The 13,997-nt window shown below is 39.6% G+C and overlaps 2 protein-coding genes and 1 long non-coding RNA gene across 4 annotated transcripts; 1 reads left to right on the top strand and 2 right to left on the bottom strand.

Moving 5' to 3' along the window:
• Positions 1 to 1,402: 1,402 nt before the first annotated feature.
• Positions 1,403 to 2,391, bottom strand: LOC121050411. Its single transcript, XR_005802886.1, has 4 exons — positions 2,211 to 2,391; positions 1,939 to 2,070; positions 1,697 to 1,750; positions 1,403 to 1,601 (listed from the first exon to the last, which is right to left on the bottom strand). It is a non-coding gene; the product is annotated as an uncharacterized LOC121050411 (long non-coding RNA).
• Positions 2,392 to 3,056: 665 nt separating this feature from the next.
• Positions 3,057 to 5,008, bottom strand: LOC112175717 (methionine aminopeptidase 1A-like). Of its 2 annotated transcripts, XM_040510195.1 has the most exons (8): positions 4,926 to 5,008; positions 4,691 to 4,741; positions 4,321 to 4,482; positions 4,036 to 4,111; positions 3,833 to 3,880; positions 3,643 to 3,687; positions 3,197 to 3,204; positions 3,057 to 3,112 (listed from the first exon to the last, which is right to left on the bottom strand). In XM_040510195.1, exons 1-8 carry the CDS (start codon positions 4,979 to 4,981, stop codon positions 3,094 to 3,096), a joined length of 465 nt encoding a protein of 154 aa, XP_040366129.1. In that variant the 5' UTR covers positions 4,982 to 5,008; the 3' UTR covers positions 3,057 to 3,093. The 2 variants fall into 2 exon arrangements, with proteins under 2 accessions (XP_040366129.1, XP_024169210.1); XM_024313442.2 differs by having other exon boundaries at positions 3,057 to 3,204.
• Positions 5,009 to 10,603: 5,595 nt separating this feature from the next.
• Positions 10,604 to 13,773, top strand: LOC112178032. Its single transcript, XM_024316251.1, has 3 exons — positions 10,604 to 12,866; positions 12,920 to 13,487; positions 13,581 to 13,773. The coding sequence occupies exons 1-3, from the start codon at positions 10,604 to 10,606 to the stop codon at positions 13,771 to 13,773; spliced, it is 3,024 nt and encodes a 1,007-aa protein (XP_024172019.1).
• The last annotated feature ends 224 nt before the right edge of the window (positions 13,774 to 13,997 follow it).

The following is a 13,997-nucleotide window of genomic DNA, read 5'->3' as shown; positions in this document are numbered from 1 at the left end:
TCGACCGATGTTTTAGTGGGTGTAGAGAAAAGTATAGACATTAGTATAAGCGCATTTTCAACCGATGTCCCAGACAACAACCAACATCGATTCTAAAAAACAAATCGATGTATAATCGTTATAATTATCATATTTTTGTTTGTTAGATATGTCTAATTCTTCATATTTTCACATTTTATGCTTAATAAAGTATATGTTGAACAATACCTACGTGAACATTTGCATCGATTTCTATTCCAGAAGCGATGTCCAGTACACTTGTAGACATCAGTTGCCATGAGTATTGTTTGTTCGTGGGCATTTTTACATGTAGCTAGGCACATTATTTTCTTAGGAACGATGTCTGTATCTTTAGGCGTCATCGGTTTTTTTTTAAGGACTGATGTTTTATTTAACACAGCACATCGTTTTCATTTAAGCAAAACGATGTTAAATGGTTTTATGTACATTGCTTGCTTTTTCTAGAACCGATGTGTTGTTTCATTGTAGACATCGCTTTTGTTTTGTAAAATCGATGTGCACTGGTTTTAAGTACATCGATTTTGCGGACACAACTCGATACATTAATAATCATAAGACATCGATTTTCATTTTGATACTGATTTCTAATCTCTCAAGTGACTTCGTTTTCCTTGGCATTACTGTTTTGTTATGCTTTTATATACTTCACTTCATTTTGACAAGCGTGATGAGCTAAGTTTGCATCTAGCTGCTGCTAGGAAAAGAAATGCATTTCATAATCATCCAAAAATTGGGGCTTTCCATTAATTTTCTTTCCAAATTCATGATTGAACATATGTCACAAAAGAAAACCCCAAAACCTACAAAGGCTAGCCTAGAAACATATGAGCAACAATCTACAAAATTTCAACACCAAACTTTGCTTCAAAGCAAAAACTAGCCTTGCTCAAAATTCATCTTGGTAATCAAGTGCAAGAGAAATATGTATTAAGCTAAAGGTTCACATGAAGTGAAGTTAACAGCGGTAACCAGACCAATGTGACTAGATCACCTTATCAGGCTTGCCCATCCATTTCATTTCACACCCTAGCTCTTCATATTTGGCAGCCAAATATTTCACAACTTGTAATCCAAGGCCCTGCAAGAGAATGACAAAGTCAGTTTCACAGTGCAACATAAACCTAATGACAGTGATTTTTGGTATTACTAAACTCAACAAAAAGAAATACCGACATGACTGAGCTTAAAAGGTACTAAAAAGGCAGTGAATCTCAATACTAATATAACTGGACTTTACCAAATGTAAACACACATAAATTAATGACAAGAAAATTATAGATCCACCTATACTGAATGGCAAAAGACCGAACTAGTATAACATGAGTATTCGTGATTTTGAATCTAGTATAACATGAGTATTCGTGATTTTGAATCTAGTATAACATGAGTATTCATGGTTTTGAATCTGCAAATGGAACAACTGAAAACATAATACAGTCAATAGGGGAAGCGCAAAGAAAGAATCAATCAAGCAAAATAGGAATAAAGACAAGCCTCTTGGACTATTTCACTGACAAAATTCAAGCCTCTGGGTGACTGGGTCCAATGGCAGATCCTGCTAGTAAGTATCCAGTAATGACCTGAAAACATTCAAAAGTAAAAAAAGATAAATTTTTTGAAAAGAAGCAGTTCTAGAAGCAAAGAAAAAAACTCTGTACAAATGCCAAGGCCTCACTCTTGAGTTTAAACTCTGTAGCTTTGACACTGTAGCTGCTGTTCTACTTTAAACCTGCACAAAAGAGTTCAGTTAGCCCCAGCTTTTGGTACTTTGTATGGTTACGTTCACAAACAAATCAAAAGCATTTTGTGAACTAAATGTTTCCAGGGGAGTTGACAGAGTACCAATTCAAAAAAAGAAAAAAGAAAAAAGAAAAGAAAAGCACAACCAGTGCAAAGAAACTAAAACAAAATAGTTACCTCAGTTGGGCCACCTCAAACAACGGCAAAATGAAGAATTTTCTCCTTCTCCTCATCATTTATAGTTGGCAGGCTAGCCTTTTCAAAGCATTCAATAACAGTTCTTCGTATCTTCTGGGCATCTTCTACTTCCTGCATGAGGCAAGTATCTCAAGATGAGTTAGTAACAAAGATGCATACATTGATTCCCACTACCTAAGAAACCTCATTCCAGAAGAGATAATTTTAAAGTATTGCAAGACATGAATATACAAGGTTGCAAAGGACATCACCTTCAAGAAATGGCAGTTCTCCATCACACCAGGAGTATTGAATGTATTAACATTTGCTCCCACAAATATTACAAGGTAGTCGTAGTCCACTAAAATTTCTTTTTCCCCATTCTCTAAATTAGATTGGCAATAGACTTTCTTCTCTTTTACATCAATCTTGAGACACTCAGCTTCGGTGAATTGAAAGACAATCTTTTTCTGTATAAAAACGTCAAGAAAAAGAAGTTAAATGACAAGTAATTGAATTCTGGCAGGCATTGCAATCATACAAATTAATAGAGACTTTATCTGCAGGGATATGAACCTAATTTCCAGGTTAACATAACTTCAAGTTACAGCATGCACAATTGTCTAATCAAAAGATTGCTGGCATGTAGTCAACCAAAGACTGGTAAAAGTTTAATACATAATAAGGAAAATAATGTTTACCAGAAAAACAGAGACAAATATGCAACAGCTTATATTAGCTCACTGTGATTTACCTTTCTGACAAAGTTACGAATTGGTTCAACAATGCTCCGAACCAAAGCCACATGTTAGGCTAACATTGAGCTTAATTGTCTATGTTATAAAGCCAGAGAAACATAATAATTACTTCCTATTTGAAAAAAAAAAAAAAAAACAACAACCATCTCTTTTTTGTTTAATCTCTTATATTGTTTTTCTAAGCAAACAAACAAAGGTCAAATCTGAAACAAAGCTCCCTACGCACTCAATTCATTCAAAGTACTCCACCAATTCAAAGCCAAATCACACACACAGTAAGACCTAGATTCTAGAAACCAAGCCAGCATTTCAAAGATCTAAAATGAAAACGAACCAGAAAAACCCACACAATTCACTCACCCTTAGAATTCTCAAAGCTTCAGATATGTTGTCTTCTTCAAGGAACGCAGATATCCCTAAATATCCACCCATCTATAATTCAATTTTCGATTGTTTGAGCTATGAAAATATACAAGCTCTTTAAGAGATGTTCCCTAAACCTGTTATTCTGTTTGACACATAGAAATGTTCATCAAGGACAATGAAATGATCCTACAGTAAAAATAAACCATATTCTCAGTCTTGTCTCCTTTGTTAGTCATCTTAATGTAATTGTTCCATCTCTTTTTAAAGTTTCACATTTCTTTTTCAGGATAAATCCCTTTGACTTTATTAACGGAAACTCTTCCTCCAAAGCAGTATCAGTAAAAAAAATAGTTAAGACATGAAGTCTGATGTAATAGAAAGAATAACTAAAACTTTGAAGAGAGAAAATCCTTAAATGAAAGAGTCAAATCATCATCAAAATTTGCATTTGTTTAAGGTCCACAGGATAAAGTGAAAAGGCACTGGCAGCAAGTTAAAAAGAAAATAAGTAACAAGATAACACTAGTTCATCAGAACTAAATATAACGAAACAAATTCAGAATAAGCAGTTGGAACTTACTCGACAAGTTTCTCGCATCCTCTCAATTTGATCCGGAGTTTTGATCTTCAAAATGAATATATCATTAATGATTTTCCAAAATAAGAAAAAAGAACACCTAGAGAGCAGAAAAGTCTAACTTGATTGCAGTCATAGCACATCAACCTATACCAAACTGTGAATTTTATGAGGTTATCAAGTACATCCTTACCTCAACAACACGCTGCAAGTCACTACTGGGTTCCTCTTTTGGGATTCCCTGCAATTTTTTAAAGGTCAAAACCATGACGACATATTTGCATCTAGAAGTAGCAACACAATGCAACATCTACTTCCAATTTTTTACAGCAAAAGATGCAGTGCATCTATGCAAATAAAACATTAGGATTACATAGAAATGATTCCAAAACTTACATCAGCTGCCCAATCAGGTAGATCAATATGAGAAGGTACCACACACTTACTAGATATAGGATATGGTCTCAATGTCCTGCACAAGACATATATCAGTTTCAGAAACTCCATAAGCTGAGCAATTCTTGTGATTTATAACAATTTATATGATGTCATAGCCATGATACGTAACTTTTCACACCATAAGACTAAGAATATATGCCAAGAGTCAGACCCGTCCAGAATGATTAACATTAATGCATAATTAACATTAATGAAAAGGCAGGCAAAAACATAGAAACATACCCTGTCCAATCAAAATAAGGAAGTTTCGGAGTTCGACCCTGTCCTTTCTTCATGCAATATTGCCAGCCTTCGTTCTCTGGATTTCCCGCCCTATTGGACTGCTTGGCCTTTAAATGTACCGATTTATGCAAGCTCCATGAAGCCTTAAAACAATCCTGAGTGCTGATAAGAGTCCAAATCTCCATAATCAGTCAAACTTACAAATCATTTTCAAACTTCTATCAACATACGCTATCGATTCTAGTCAAATCAAACCGCTAATGTGTTCTAAATCCTGATCAAGCTAAACCCAAAAAGCTCAACTCACTATAATTTCTACAGGGCACCCTAATAATCCACTATAAACTCAAAGAAGGAAATCATTACAAACCAGAAAGCGGCATCTTCACGAGGAAGCTTCAATTCCACACACTTGGGACACCTGCAAATGGAAAATTAAAGCTTAATTCAACAAACGTTCCAATCTTTCAAGCCATGAACATTCAAGAAATCTCAGAATCAAGTATTTCTGATTCAGTAGCATCAAGATTATAGCTTTATTAATCAAAAAAATCATAAAGATTAGCGAAGTTGAAAAAAAAATTGAGAGTGAGAAATTGACATACTGAAGATTGGCGGGTTTGCTGCAACGAGCACATGACTGGGTGGCGACGTCGGCCATGATCGCATTCAGTAGCCCCAGGCGAGCTGTGAGACAAGAGGAGGAGGGGCTAGGGTTTGAGTTGAGAAGGAAATCAGTTGAGAGGGAAAGTAGCTACAATTTGGGCCAGACCAACATATTCAGATTATCAGGATACATTCATACATACAATTTCATTACTCTGAGGAATTCAATTTCAATTTCAAATGGGTGATTCATGATTCAATCAGATTAAGAAGAAGAAGATAAGAAGAGAAGAAGAAGAGGAAGAGGAGTAGAAGAAGACAAAGAGGGAGACTGGGAGAGAGAGATACCTGGAGCTCGGAGACGGAGACTCGGAGATGGGAGACCGGAGAGGCGGAGACGGAGAGTTAGAGACTGCGGAGACCGAGACACAGAGTCACGGAGAGAGTCAGAAACGGCGCAGTTGAGTGCAGTTGGGTTGCTGTGTTCGGGTTTAGGGTTCCAACCCCGACTTCGGTGGGGCTTTTGAGAGGAAAGAACCATTCCTCTTTAATTTCTTCAACTCTGCCAATCTCAGATCGAGGCCGGGCTCAGGATTCAGAGTTGTTACTTCAATTTTAGATCGAGGTTGGGATCTCGGCGCTTCAGATTCCGCCTGAGACTGGAGGAGGGAGGATTGTGACGGTGAGGAGGAGGAAGAGGAGCTCGAGTCTAGGTTGAGAATGGAGGTCGACACTAAGCTTAGGGTTTGTGTTTCAGTTTTGGGGTCGGGCGCAATTTTTTTTCTAAGCGTGAAAGTTTTGAGTTTTAGTCCCCGCTTCTTCATTTCACTTAAAAGACTTAGCGCTTTTTGCAAATATAGGTTCCCGCAAATTTTCGAACTAAATTTTTAACACCAGTCATTTTAAGAACTGATGTTAATGACATACATTTAAATCGGTATTTTCGTAAAACGATGTTAGATTACTTTTTTACATCGTGGGCAAGTCTAACCGATTTAAATGATGTGATGTAAATGAACAGATTTCTAGTAGTGAACACTAGAGAAGCTAGTGTTAGTGGTACCAAATTCACTGTTGAAGAACCAACAGATCCCATTACTGAAGAAGAATTAGAAGCTGATCTAAATAGACTTGTAAAAATGCTTAGAGCAAAAAAGCTCTATGAACTCTATGATGAAGTAGAATCTTGTGAAAATACTAAATGATTAAAACAACTAATCGAAGAAATGAAAAAATTCAAAACAAGAAAGGTAAGAAAAACCCTTCTCTATCAAGATATAAAAATGGAAGACGGAGAAAGCTCCAATTCCAAAACTTTCATCATTAGAGAAAAGGGAAAACTGAAACTGCCTGTGCAGAAAGCTTCTATAGGTAGAAAAGAAGAAAGAAACTCCCAAAGATTTGTCCCAGAGGACAATATGCCTAGCCAATCACAAATTATGGTATATGGCTAAATCTAGACAAAGTTCTAGATAAAAGAAAAGCTATTGACCAATGGATAGATAGCCTGATAATGGCATCTGCTCTTACCCTTGGAAAATTTGAAGCACCAGATCTTCAGTTGTATTATGAAACTACTCTCATTGGAGTAGGCCAAAAAGTACTATTTGACATTTAAAGAGACTGCCAGATGAAGAGACTGGCTAGAAGAAACAAAAAATTTAAAATCTCCGTATGATTTTTAAAGAGACTGCCAGAGGAAGAGACTGGCTAGAAGAAATAAAAAATTCAAAATCTCCGTATGATTTTGCAGTACCCTTGTACTATCACTTTTGTGGAGATCTCTCAAACTTGAGTGAAAAGGCAAAAGAAACGGCCAAATCAAATATCTATGCTCTAAAAATTTGTGACATGAGATATTTTGAAGAATACTTGAATGAATTTCAAGAATATTACTGCATGATTGGTGAACTAGAAAATACTGATCTAGTAAACCTGTTACACAGAAAACTTCCTAAACCATGGAGAACAGCTGTGAGAGAAAACATAGCTGAAAAACCAATTAAAAGATTTTCAGTTGGAGGAATTGCCGATAGAAACAGGCAATTACTAGAAGAACAATGCAAAGCAAATCTTAGAGCCAAAACGGCCAAGAAACAACTCAAAGGAGTTGAAAACTTCTGTTATGGGATATTGGACATGCCTACCAACTGGGGATATCCTGAATCCAAATTCTGTAAGAGAAAAGAAAAATATTACTCAAAGTGGTTCAGAAAGAGTAATAAAAAAAAAGGATTGGAAATTTAAGAAAAGTTCCAACTCCAAGAAACAACAAGAAGAAGATCCAAAAATGAAATTCTTCAAGAAAAAGAAGAATCACAATCACCAAATGAACCATCAAGATAAACAACCAGGCAAGAAAGCTTGCAGACGCTGGTTATGTAAAGCCAAAGGGCATTATGCCAATGAATGCCCAGAAAAGTGTAAAAGATCTATTACAGCTCTATTTGAAGAATATGAGCCCATAGTAGAAACAGCAAATATAAAGGGCTACGACATAGCCTATTCTGATGAAGAAGATGTAATGACCTCCATTTTTTTTTTTTTATCAGGCTAAACATAACTGCAGGGCCTTACTTTACATAATTGCATTGCTTTACTTTTCATGATTGCACTGCTTTACCTTTCAAGATTATGTTTAATTAGTAGGGCTGCTTGAGATTGTTTAATGATCGGCCGACACTCTCGCTCGACCGACACCAGAAAAACAAAGCAAAGGCTCTCTCTCTCTCTCTCTCTCTCTCTCTCTCTCTCTCTCGTCCAAAAACACAGAAAAACAGAGCAACGCTCTCCGTTCTCTCCCTCCCACCACCGGCCATCAATCGACACCGGACAACTTCCATTGGCTTCATCTCGGCCTTACGCAGCTGCCCATGGCAATCTTGGGTCGCGGCACTGCCGGCAACGGCGGCGAAGAGCCCAGTTTCGATTTGGTTCCAACCTTGATATCTCGAGCTACCGGTCACGAATCCTTCCCAAACTTCATCCTCGAGCTCACCTCAACCTCCTGAAGCTCCCAGAAATGTCCTTGCACGGCGGCGCTGGGTGGTGGCAACTGGAAGCCAGCTCGATCTAAATCGAAACCGAACAATCGATCTCCATATCTCGAGCTACAGGCCACCAATCCTCTTGATTCTTAGCTCATTGGACTCACCTCAACTTTCTAAACAAGCACCAAGAAGGACCAGACTTGGGTAGAACGATTTCACGTTCATCGGAGCTCGACTTGTTAAGATCGAAAAACAACCCTTCGATCCGTGTATCTCGAGTTACAGACCACCTCTTCCTGTGATTCTTGGCTTGGTGAGTTAGCCTTGAGTTTCTGAACAAGTTTCTAGAAGAGATCGAGGCGTGTGGTTGCAGTTTTTACGTCGGACTAGGAGCTCGTCGGTTTCTGGGTATTTTCCGGCCAACCCGACTGGTTCGAGGTAATTTCTATCTCTTCCAGTCATTTTCAGCTTACATGCTAGTTAGGAAAGTCATTAGGCTTGATGAGACAAAGCAGAGCAGCCTGGCCCCGACACCATTGGCGGTGGTCGGCGGCGGCTCTGTCACTAACTCCGGCGGCTATTTCCGGCCACCTCCGGGGGTCCCAAGGACAGTTTCTATACATTTTTAGATTCTATACTTCAATACGATCATTTCGATATATTATAAGCAATTTTTCGATATCGTATGATTAAGTTATGAATTTTTACATTTCAATCGATTTCGATCGTTCGATTTGTGATCTGTGAAGATCAGACCGTCGGATAGACTTGTAGTTTTGATATGTTGATCGTATGACTGTCCCGATGACTTTGTGCGGTCACAGGCTAAGATCTGACTGTTGCATCTTCGTATAATTGTGAATTAGTGTTTTGGAAGGCAATTCGTGAGAATCCGACCGTCGGATTTTCATATAAATCTAAGGAGATGTTAGTAAAGGCGATTCTGGAAGATCCGACTGTTGTATCTTTGTGATAATTTCGGGAGGACGATCCAATGGGCGATCCGTGAGGATCCGACCGTCGGATTATCGTATAATTTCGATTCGACCGTTGGATCATCGGATAATTTCGATCCGACCGTTGGATCATCGTATAATTTCGATCCGACCGTTAGATCGTCATTTATTTTATTTTATGAATTGTGGGCTAAATTCAAGTCACATTTGATTAGGTGATTGACGGTTTTTACTTGGGCGAGCGAGTTTGGTGTGATTGTGTTAATTTGAAGACGCAGCGGGAGTATCGAGGTGAGTAAACCACACATGGTTCATGCACGAACCGAAGTTCTAAATATATATGTTTCATTGTGGAAATTATTTAAGAAATAAATATTTGTTTGAAAAATATGAACCCGATCAACTACGGTTCATAGGGCTACGGCTCACAGGTAAGAAAATGATTGTTAAGTATAAAAAGAATTTATCGCTTTATTGCATGAGATCTTTGGTTGATATTAATAGACATTCCTGTGAGAATGTCCATGTACATATTTTATTTATGTGAGAAATATATATGTATTGTTGGATTGCGGTGAGGAAACTATATATTGAGTGAGGTGTTGAGTTTATTTGTTTGAGAAACAATGAACTGTTGATCTGTGGAGATGTATTGATATGTGGAGATCAATAGGTCACAGGGGTGACCATGGCATCTGTTAGTGAACCACGCTCTTGTACCGAGTTGGTGGTTACTAATAGCATTAAATCGTGAACCACGCTCTCGTGCCGGGCTAGTGGTTGCGATCAGTTAGAGCTCTAGTCTGTCTGCCTGATGTTGAGTGATCTTATGAGGGTAACGTGGAGTTACTTGTGACTCATAAGTGTGTGTGTGTGTGTGTGTGTGTGTGTGTGTGTGTGTATATATATATATATATATATGAGAGTGAGAAAGTGACGTGGTTTGTGGTGGTCGTTGTGATTGTGATATTTCTATGCTTGAGTTGAAATTGTTAATTTAAATTTGTGCAATCCTTAAATTTACTCATACGAGCTGTCAAAAGCTTATCGGGTTTTGTGTTGTTGCAATCCCGGTACACTATTCAAACGATGTAGCGGATAATCCTGCAGGTCAGGAGAATTAGGGTGCAGATCGGGCTACTTAGGGCAGTAGCATTCGAGTCATAGCATTATTGTGAGTTTCGTTATGTTCATTTCGAACTTTACAATTTGGAATTTGTGAGAGTGTGCTGTAATAAGCAATTTAGGAGTTGGGTATTGTAATATTGAGTGGTGTGAGGCGTGTTACTCTGAAAGAAAAATTTAGATTGGTATTTGTAATTGTAATTATTCATATTTCGGATTTGAATTGGTTATTCAAAATTCGGGGCGTGACAGTTTGGTATCAGAGCGTAAGGTACATATTTGGTGATAATCAGTACTCCCCGAGTGATGGCCCGTCTGCAGCGGATCCCCATCATATACTCTTCGGTACTGGTATAATCATTGGGTATGTAGGAAGGGTTAGTGTCGTGAGAGTGGTGTAGACTCGATAACGGAAGTATAGAAACTTCGTTTTGCTTCTTGAGTTAGTTATTTAAGGAAAGTGAGCCTTTGAATTAACTCGGATTAGGTAGTCAGGATGAAATTGAATTCTCTGAAGTGAATGATGATTTTGGCTAACGTGATTAACATATACTTGTTCTGAGAGTTATACAAGTATTAATCATAGGTTACTATACTGCACAGGTAATGGACTTGGTTGGAGGTAGAGGTAGGGGTCGAGGTAGGGGCAGAGGCAGAGGTAGGGGCAGGGCCCCTCCAGTCGAGATGTGCGAGGATGAGGTAGAGACACCAGAGTATGAACTGCCAGTTCCACCAGTGATTAATGTGGAGGATGCCACTCGCTTGTCGAAATTGGCAAAGGAAATTTATAGTCTGGGAGCAATTCCATTTAAGGGTGGCACAGACTATATGTTGGCAGACCAGTGGATCGAAAATATGAAGGGCTACTTCCAGATGGTGATTTGTGATGAGCTGGAGAAGAGGAACATAACATCGTTTATGCTTCAGGAGGATGCACGGTTGTGGTGGAATGGCACTGAGAGGATGATGGACGTGACCACTCTAACTTGGGATGGCTTCGTGGAACTCTTCAGGCAGAAATACTTCCCAGTTACAGTGAGACAGCAGTTGGAGAGACAGTTCCATTCACTAACTCAAGGGAAGTTGAGTGTGAGGGAGTATGAGGTAGAGTTCAACAGGTTGTATCAGTTTGTGAGACAGTTAGATCCTGAGAGTTTGGCCATGAAGTTTCAGTTGGGGTTGAACCCATCGATTCGGCGTGACGTAGCCATTCTGGGACTAAAGGAACTAAGACTCGTTGTGGCTAAGGCATTAACCATTGAGCAGGAAAACCAGATTCTCCTGGAGGAGCAGACAGTTGAGAGAGATTTTCAGAGGAAGGGAAAAGCAGTTGCTGAGAATAGCCATACAACAGGCAAACGAAGTAACTTCTGGAAGAGACAGAGGACTAACCAGCAGGCACCAACTAGGGCCATAGTCGCAGCACCTACTAATGGGATGCCTATTAGACAAGTGGCACCTCTGAAATGTTTCAATTGCCATGAGTTGGGGCACATTTCACGGAACTGCTTGAAACCAAAGAAAATAGTGTGCTATACTTGTGGTCAGGCAGGACATATCTCTCGGGAGTGTCCACATCAATGGGATAGGGGCCAAAGAAACCAGCAGAGGCAGCAGCCTCAAGGTCAGGCTAGAGTCTTCGCCATTGGACAGGGAGGCACATGGGTGGAAGGTACCTTATCTATCTATAACTATCTTGCTAGAGTACTGTTTGATATGGGAGCCTCCCATTCCTTTATATCTAGTTCCGTGGTAGATGTATTGGGCTTGATTTCCATACCTCTTACTGGGTCATTATGTGTTACTTCACCTCTCGGTGTATCTCTTGAGCTTGATATGTTTTGTAATGATTGCCCTCTTTGGATATGTGGTAAAGAATTCTCTGCATCGTTGATTGTGATACCAGATCACACATATGATGTGATTTTGGGTATGGATTGGTTGAGCCCGAACCATGCATTGATTGATTGCTTTAGGATGATTGTGTCCTTTCGTATTCCGGGACAACCAGTGTTTCATTACCATTGTCTGAGGTCCGACATCGCCATGAGGACAGGGACTTTGGCTCATATTGAGTCAGGGAGTAGTACTTCTGAGATTTCAGGGATTCCTGTAGTTTCAGAGTATGCTGATGTGTTTCAGGAGATACCAGGGTTGCCTCCAAAAAGGGTAATGGACTTCTCCATTGACGTAATACCAGGTACTGCCCCTGTATCGAAAGCACTCTATCGGTTGGCTCCAGCTGAACTTCAGGAGTTGAAGGTTCAGATTGATGGATTACTTGCTCAAGAGTTCATACAGGCTAGTGTATCTTATTGGCTTGCACCAGTACTGTTTGTAAAGAAGAAGGATAATTCACTTCATTTATGTGTGGATTATCGGCAGCTGAACAAGGTGACCATCAAGAACAGGTACCCTTTGCCTAGAATTGATGACTTGTTCGATCAGCTTAGAGAGGCTACTGTGTTCTCAAAGATTGATTTGAGATCTGGATATCACCAGTTAAGGGTGAAGGATGAGGATATTCCTAAGACGGCATTTAGAACTAGGTATGGGCATTATCAATTTCTTGTCATGCCTTTTGGTTTAACTAATGCACCTGCGGCATTCATGGACTTGATGAACCGTACGTTCAGTCCTTATTTAGATCAGTTTGTGGTGGTGTTTGTTGATGATATCTTGATTTATTCAAAGTCGTCTGACGAACATGAGAAGCATTTGCGGATTGTACTGCAAACATTAAAAGAGAAGGAGTTGTACGCCAAGTTAGAGAAATGCGAATTTTGGCAGAAAGAGGTCAAGTTCCTTAGTCATGTAGTTTCGAAGGATGGAGTTTCGGTGGATCTTTCGAAGGTTAAAGCGGTGATGAGTTGGGGTCGCCTACCACTATTACTGAAATCCGTAGCTTCCTCGGATTGGCAGGGTATTACAGGCGATTCATTGAGGGGTTTTCTAGTATTGCTTCGGCTTTGACCAAGTTGACAAGGAAGGACACTCAGTTTGTATGGACGGATGAGTGTGAGAAGGCTTTCAACGAATTGAAAACAAGATTGACTACAGCTCCAGTGTTAACTATTCCTACTAGTGGTGGTGGTCTAGTTATCTATAGTGATGCATCTCATCAGGGTTTGGGGTGTGTGTTGATGCAGAATGGTGGTGTTGTTGCGTATGGTTTTAGACAACTAAAAATTCATGAGCGGAACTACCCCACTCATGATCTAGAGCTAGCTGCAGTAGTGTTTGCCTTGAAGATTTGGAGACACTATCTATATGGTGAGAAATTCGAACTCTTTTCTGATCATAAGAGTTTGAAGTACCTGTTCTCCCAGAAGGAGTTGAACATGAGGCAGAGGAGATGGATGGAGCTCATCAAAGACTATGATTTCACTTTGGAGTATCATCCTGGAAAGGCCAATGTAGTGGCAGATGCTTTGAGTAGGAAGCCCCGAGTAATCATGGCATCGCTTATGGTACAGGAGTGGCTTATATTGTAAGCTGCATCCGAATTTGATCTTATGCCCACAAGAGGTGGACGTGAAATCGTTCTCGGTAGTATGACCTTACAGTCTACCTTGAATTCCAGGATCATTCAGGGTCAGACACTTGATGAGTTTGCTCAGGCAAGGATTGCTGAGATGACTGCAGATCCGAATGTGGAGGGCCCTTGTGAGCGGGCTATTGGGACAGATGGAGGGTTGAGATTTCGTGGAAGATTGTATGTACCAACTGTTGATAACCTTAAGGAGGAGGTCATGAAGGAAGCGCATAGATCTTGATACACCATACATCCAGGGGTTACCAAAATGTATATGGATCTACGAAGACAGTTTTGGTGGTATGGAATGAAGCGGGATGTGGCAGAACATGTGTCGAAGTGCCTTACTTGTCAGCAAGTGAAGGCAGAACATCAGAGGCCCGCAGGGATGCTGAAACCGTTATCGATTCCTGAATGGAAATGGGAAGATATCTCCATGGACTTTGTGACTGGATTGCCTAGGTC

Source organism: Rosa chinensis, chromosome 7 (genome assembly GCF_002994745.2).
Source record: "Rosa chinensis cultivar Old Blush chromosome 7, RchiOBHm-V2, whole genome shotgun sequence".
Taxonomy (NCBI): Eukaryota; Viridiplantae; Streptophyta; class Magnoliopsida; order Rosales; family Rosaceae; genus Rosa; species Rosa chinensis.
Note: the sequence above shows the minus strand (reverse complement) of the source record. Positions and strands in the feature narration are given on the sequence as shown.

What these genes read in the sequence shown, in the direction of transcription:
- LOC112175717 (XM_024313442.2), bottom strand. Translation starts at nt 4,981, where the DNA reads ATGGCCGACGTCGCCACCCAGTCATGTGCTCGTTGCAGCAAACCCGCC. An exon ending in CGTGAAGATGCCGCTTTCTG is followed by an intron (nt 4,483 to 4,690) that starts GTTTGTAATGAT and finishes GACTCTTATCAG; the next exon opens with CACTCAGGATTGTTTTAAGG. An exon ending in ACTTGCAGCGTGTTGTTGAG is followed by an intron (nt 3,688 to 3,832) that starts GTAAGGATGTAC and finishes TTCATTTTGAAG; the next exon opens with ATCAAAACTCCGGATCAAAT.
- LOC112178032 (XM_024316251.1), top strand. Translation starts at nt 10,604, where the DNA reads ATGGACTTGGTTGGAGGTAGAGGTAGGGGTCGAGGTAGGGGCAGAGGC. An exon ending in GAAGGTTAAAGCGGTGATGA is followed by an intron (nt 12,867 to 12,919) that starts GTTGGGGTCGCC and finishes TCGGATTGGCAG; the next exon opens with GGTATTACAGGCGATTCATT. An exon ending in GTACAGGAGTGGCTTATATT is followed by an intron (nt 13,488 to 13,580) that starts GTAAGCTGCATC and finishes CTTGAATTCCAG; the next exon opens with GATCATTCAGGGTCAGACAC.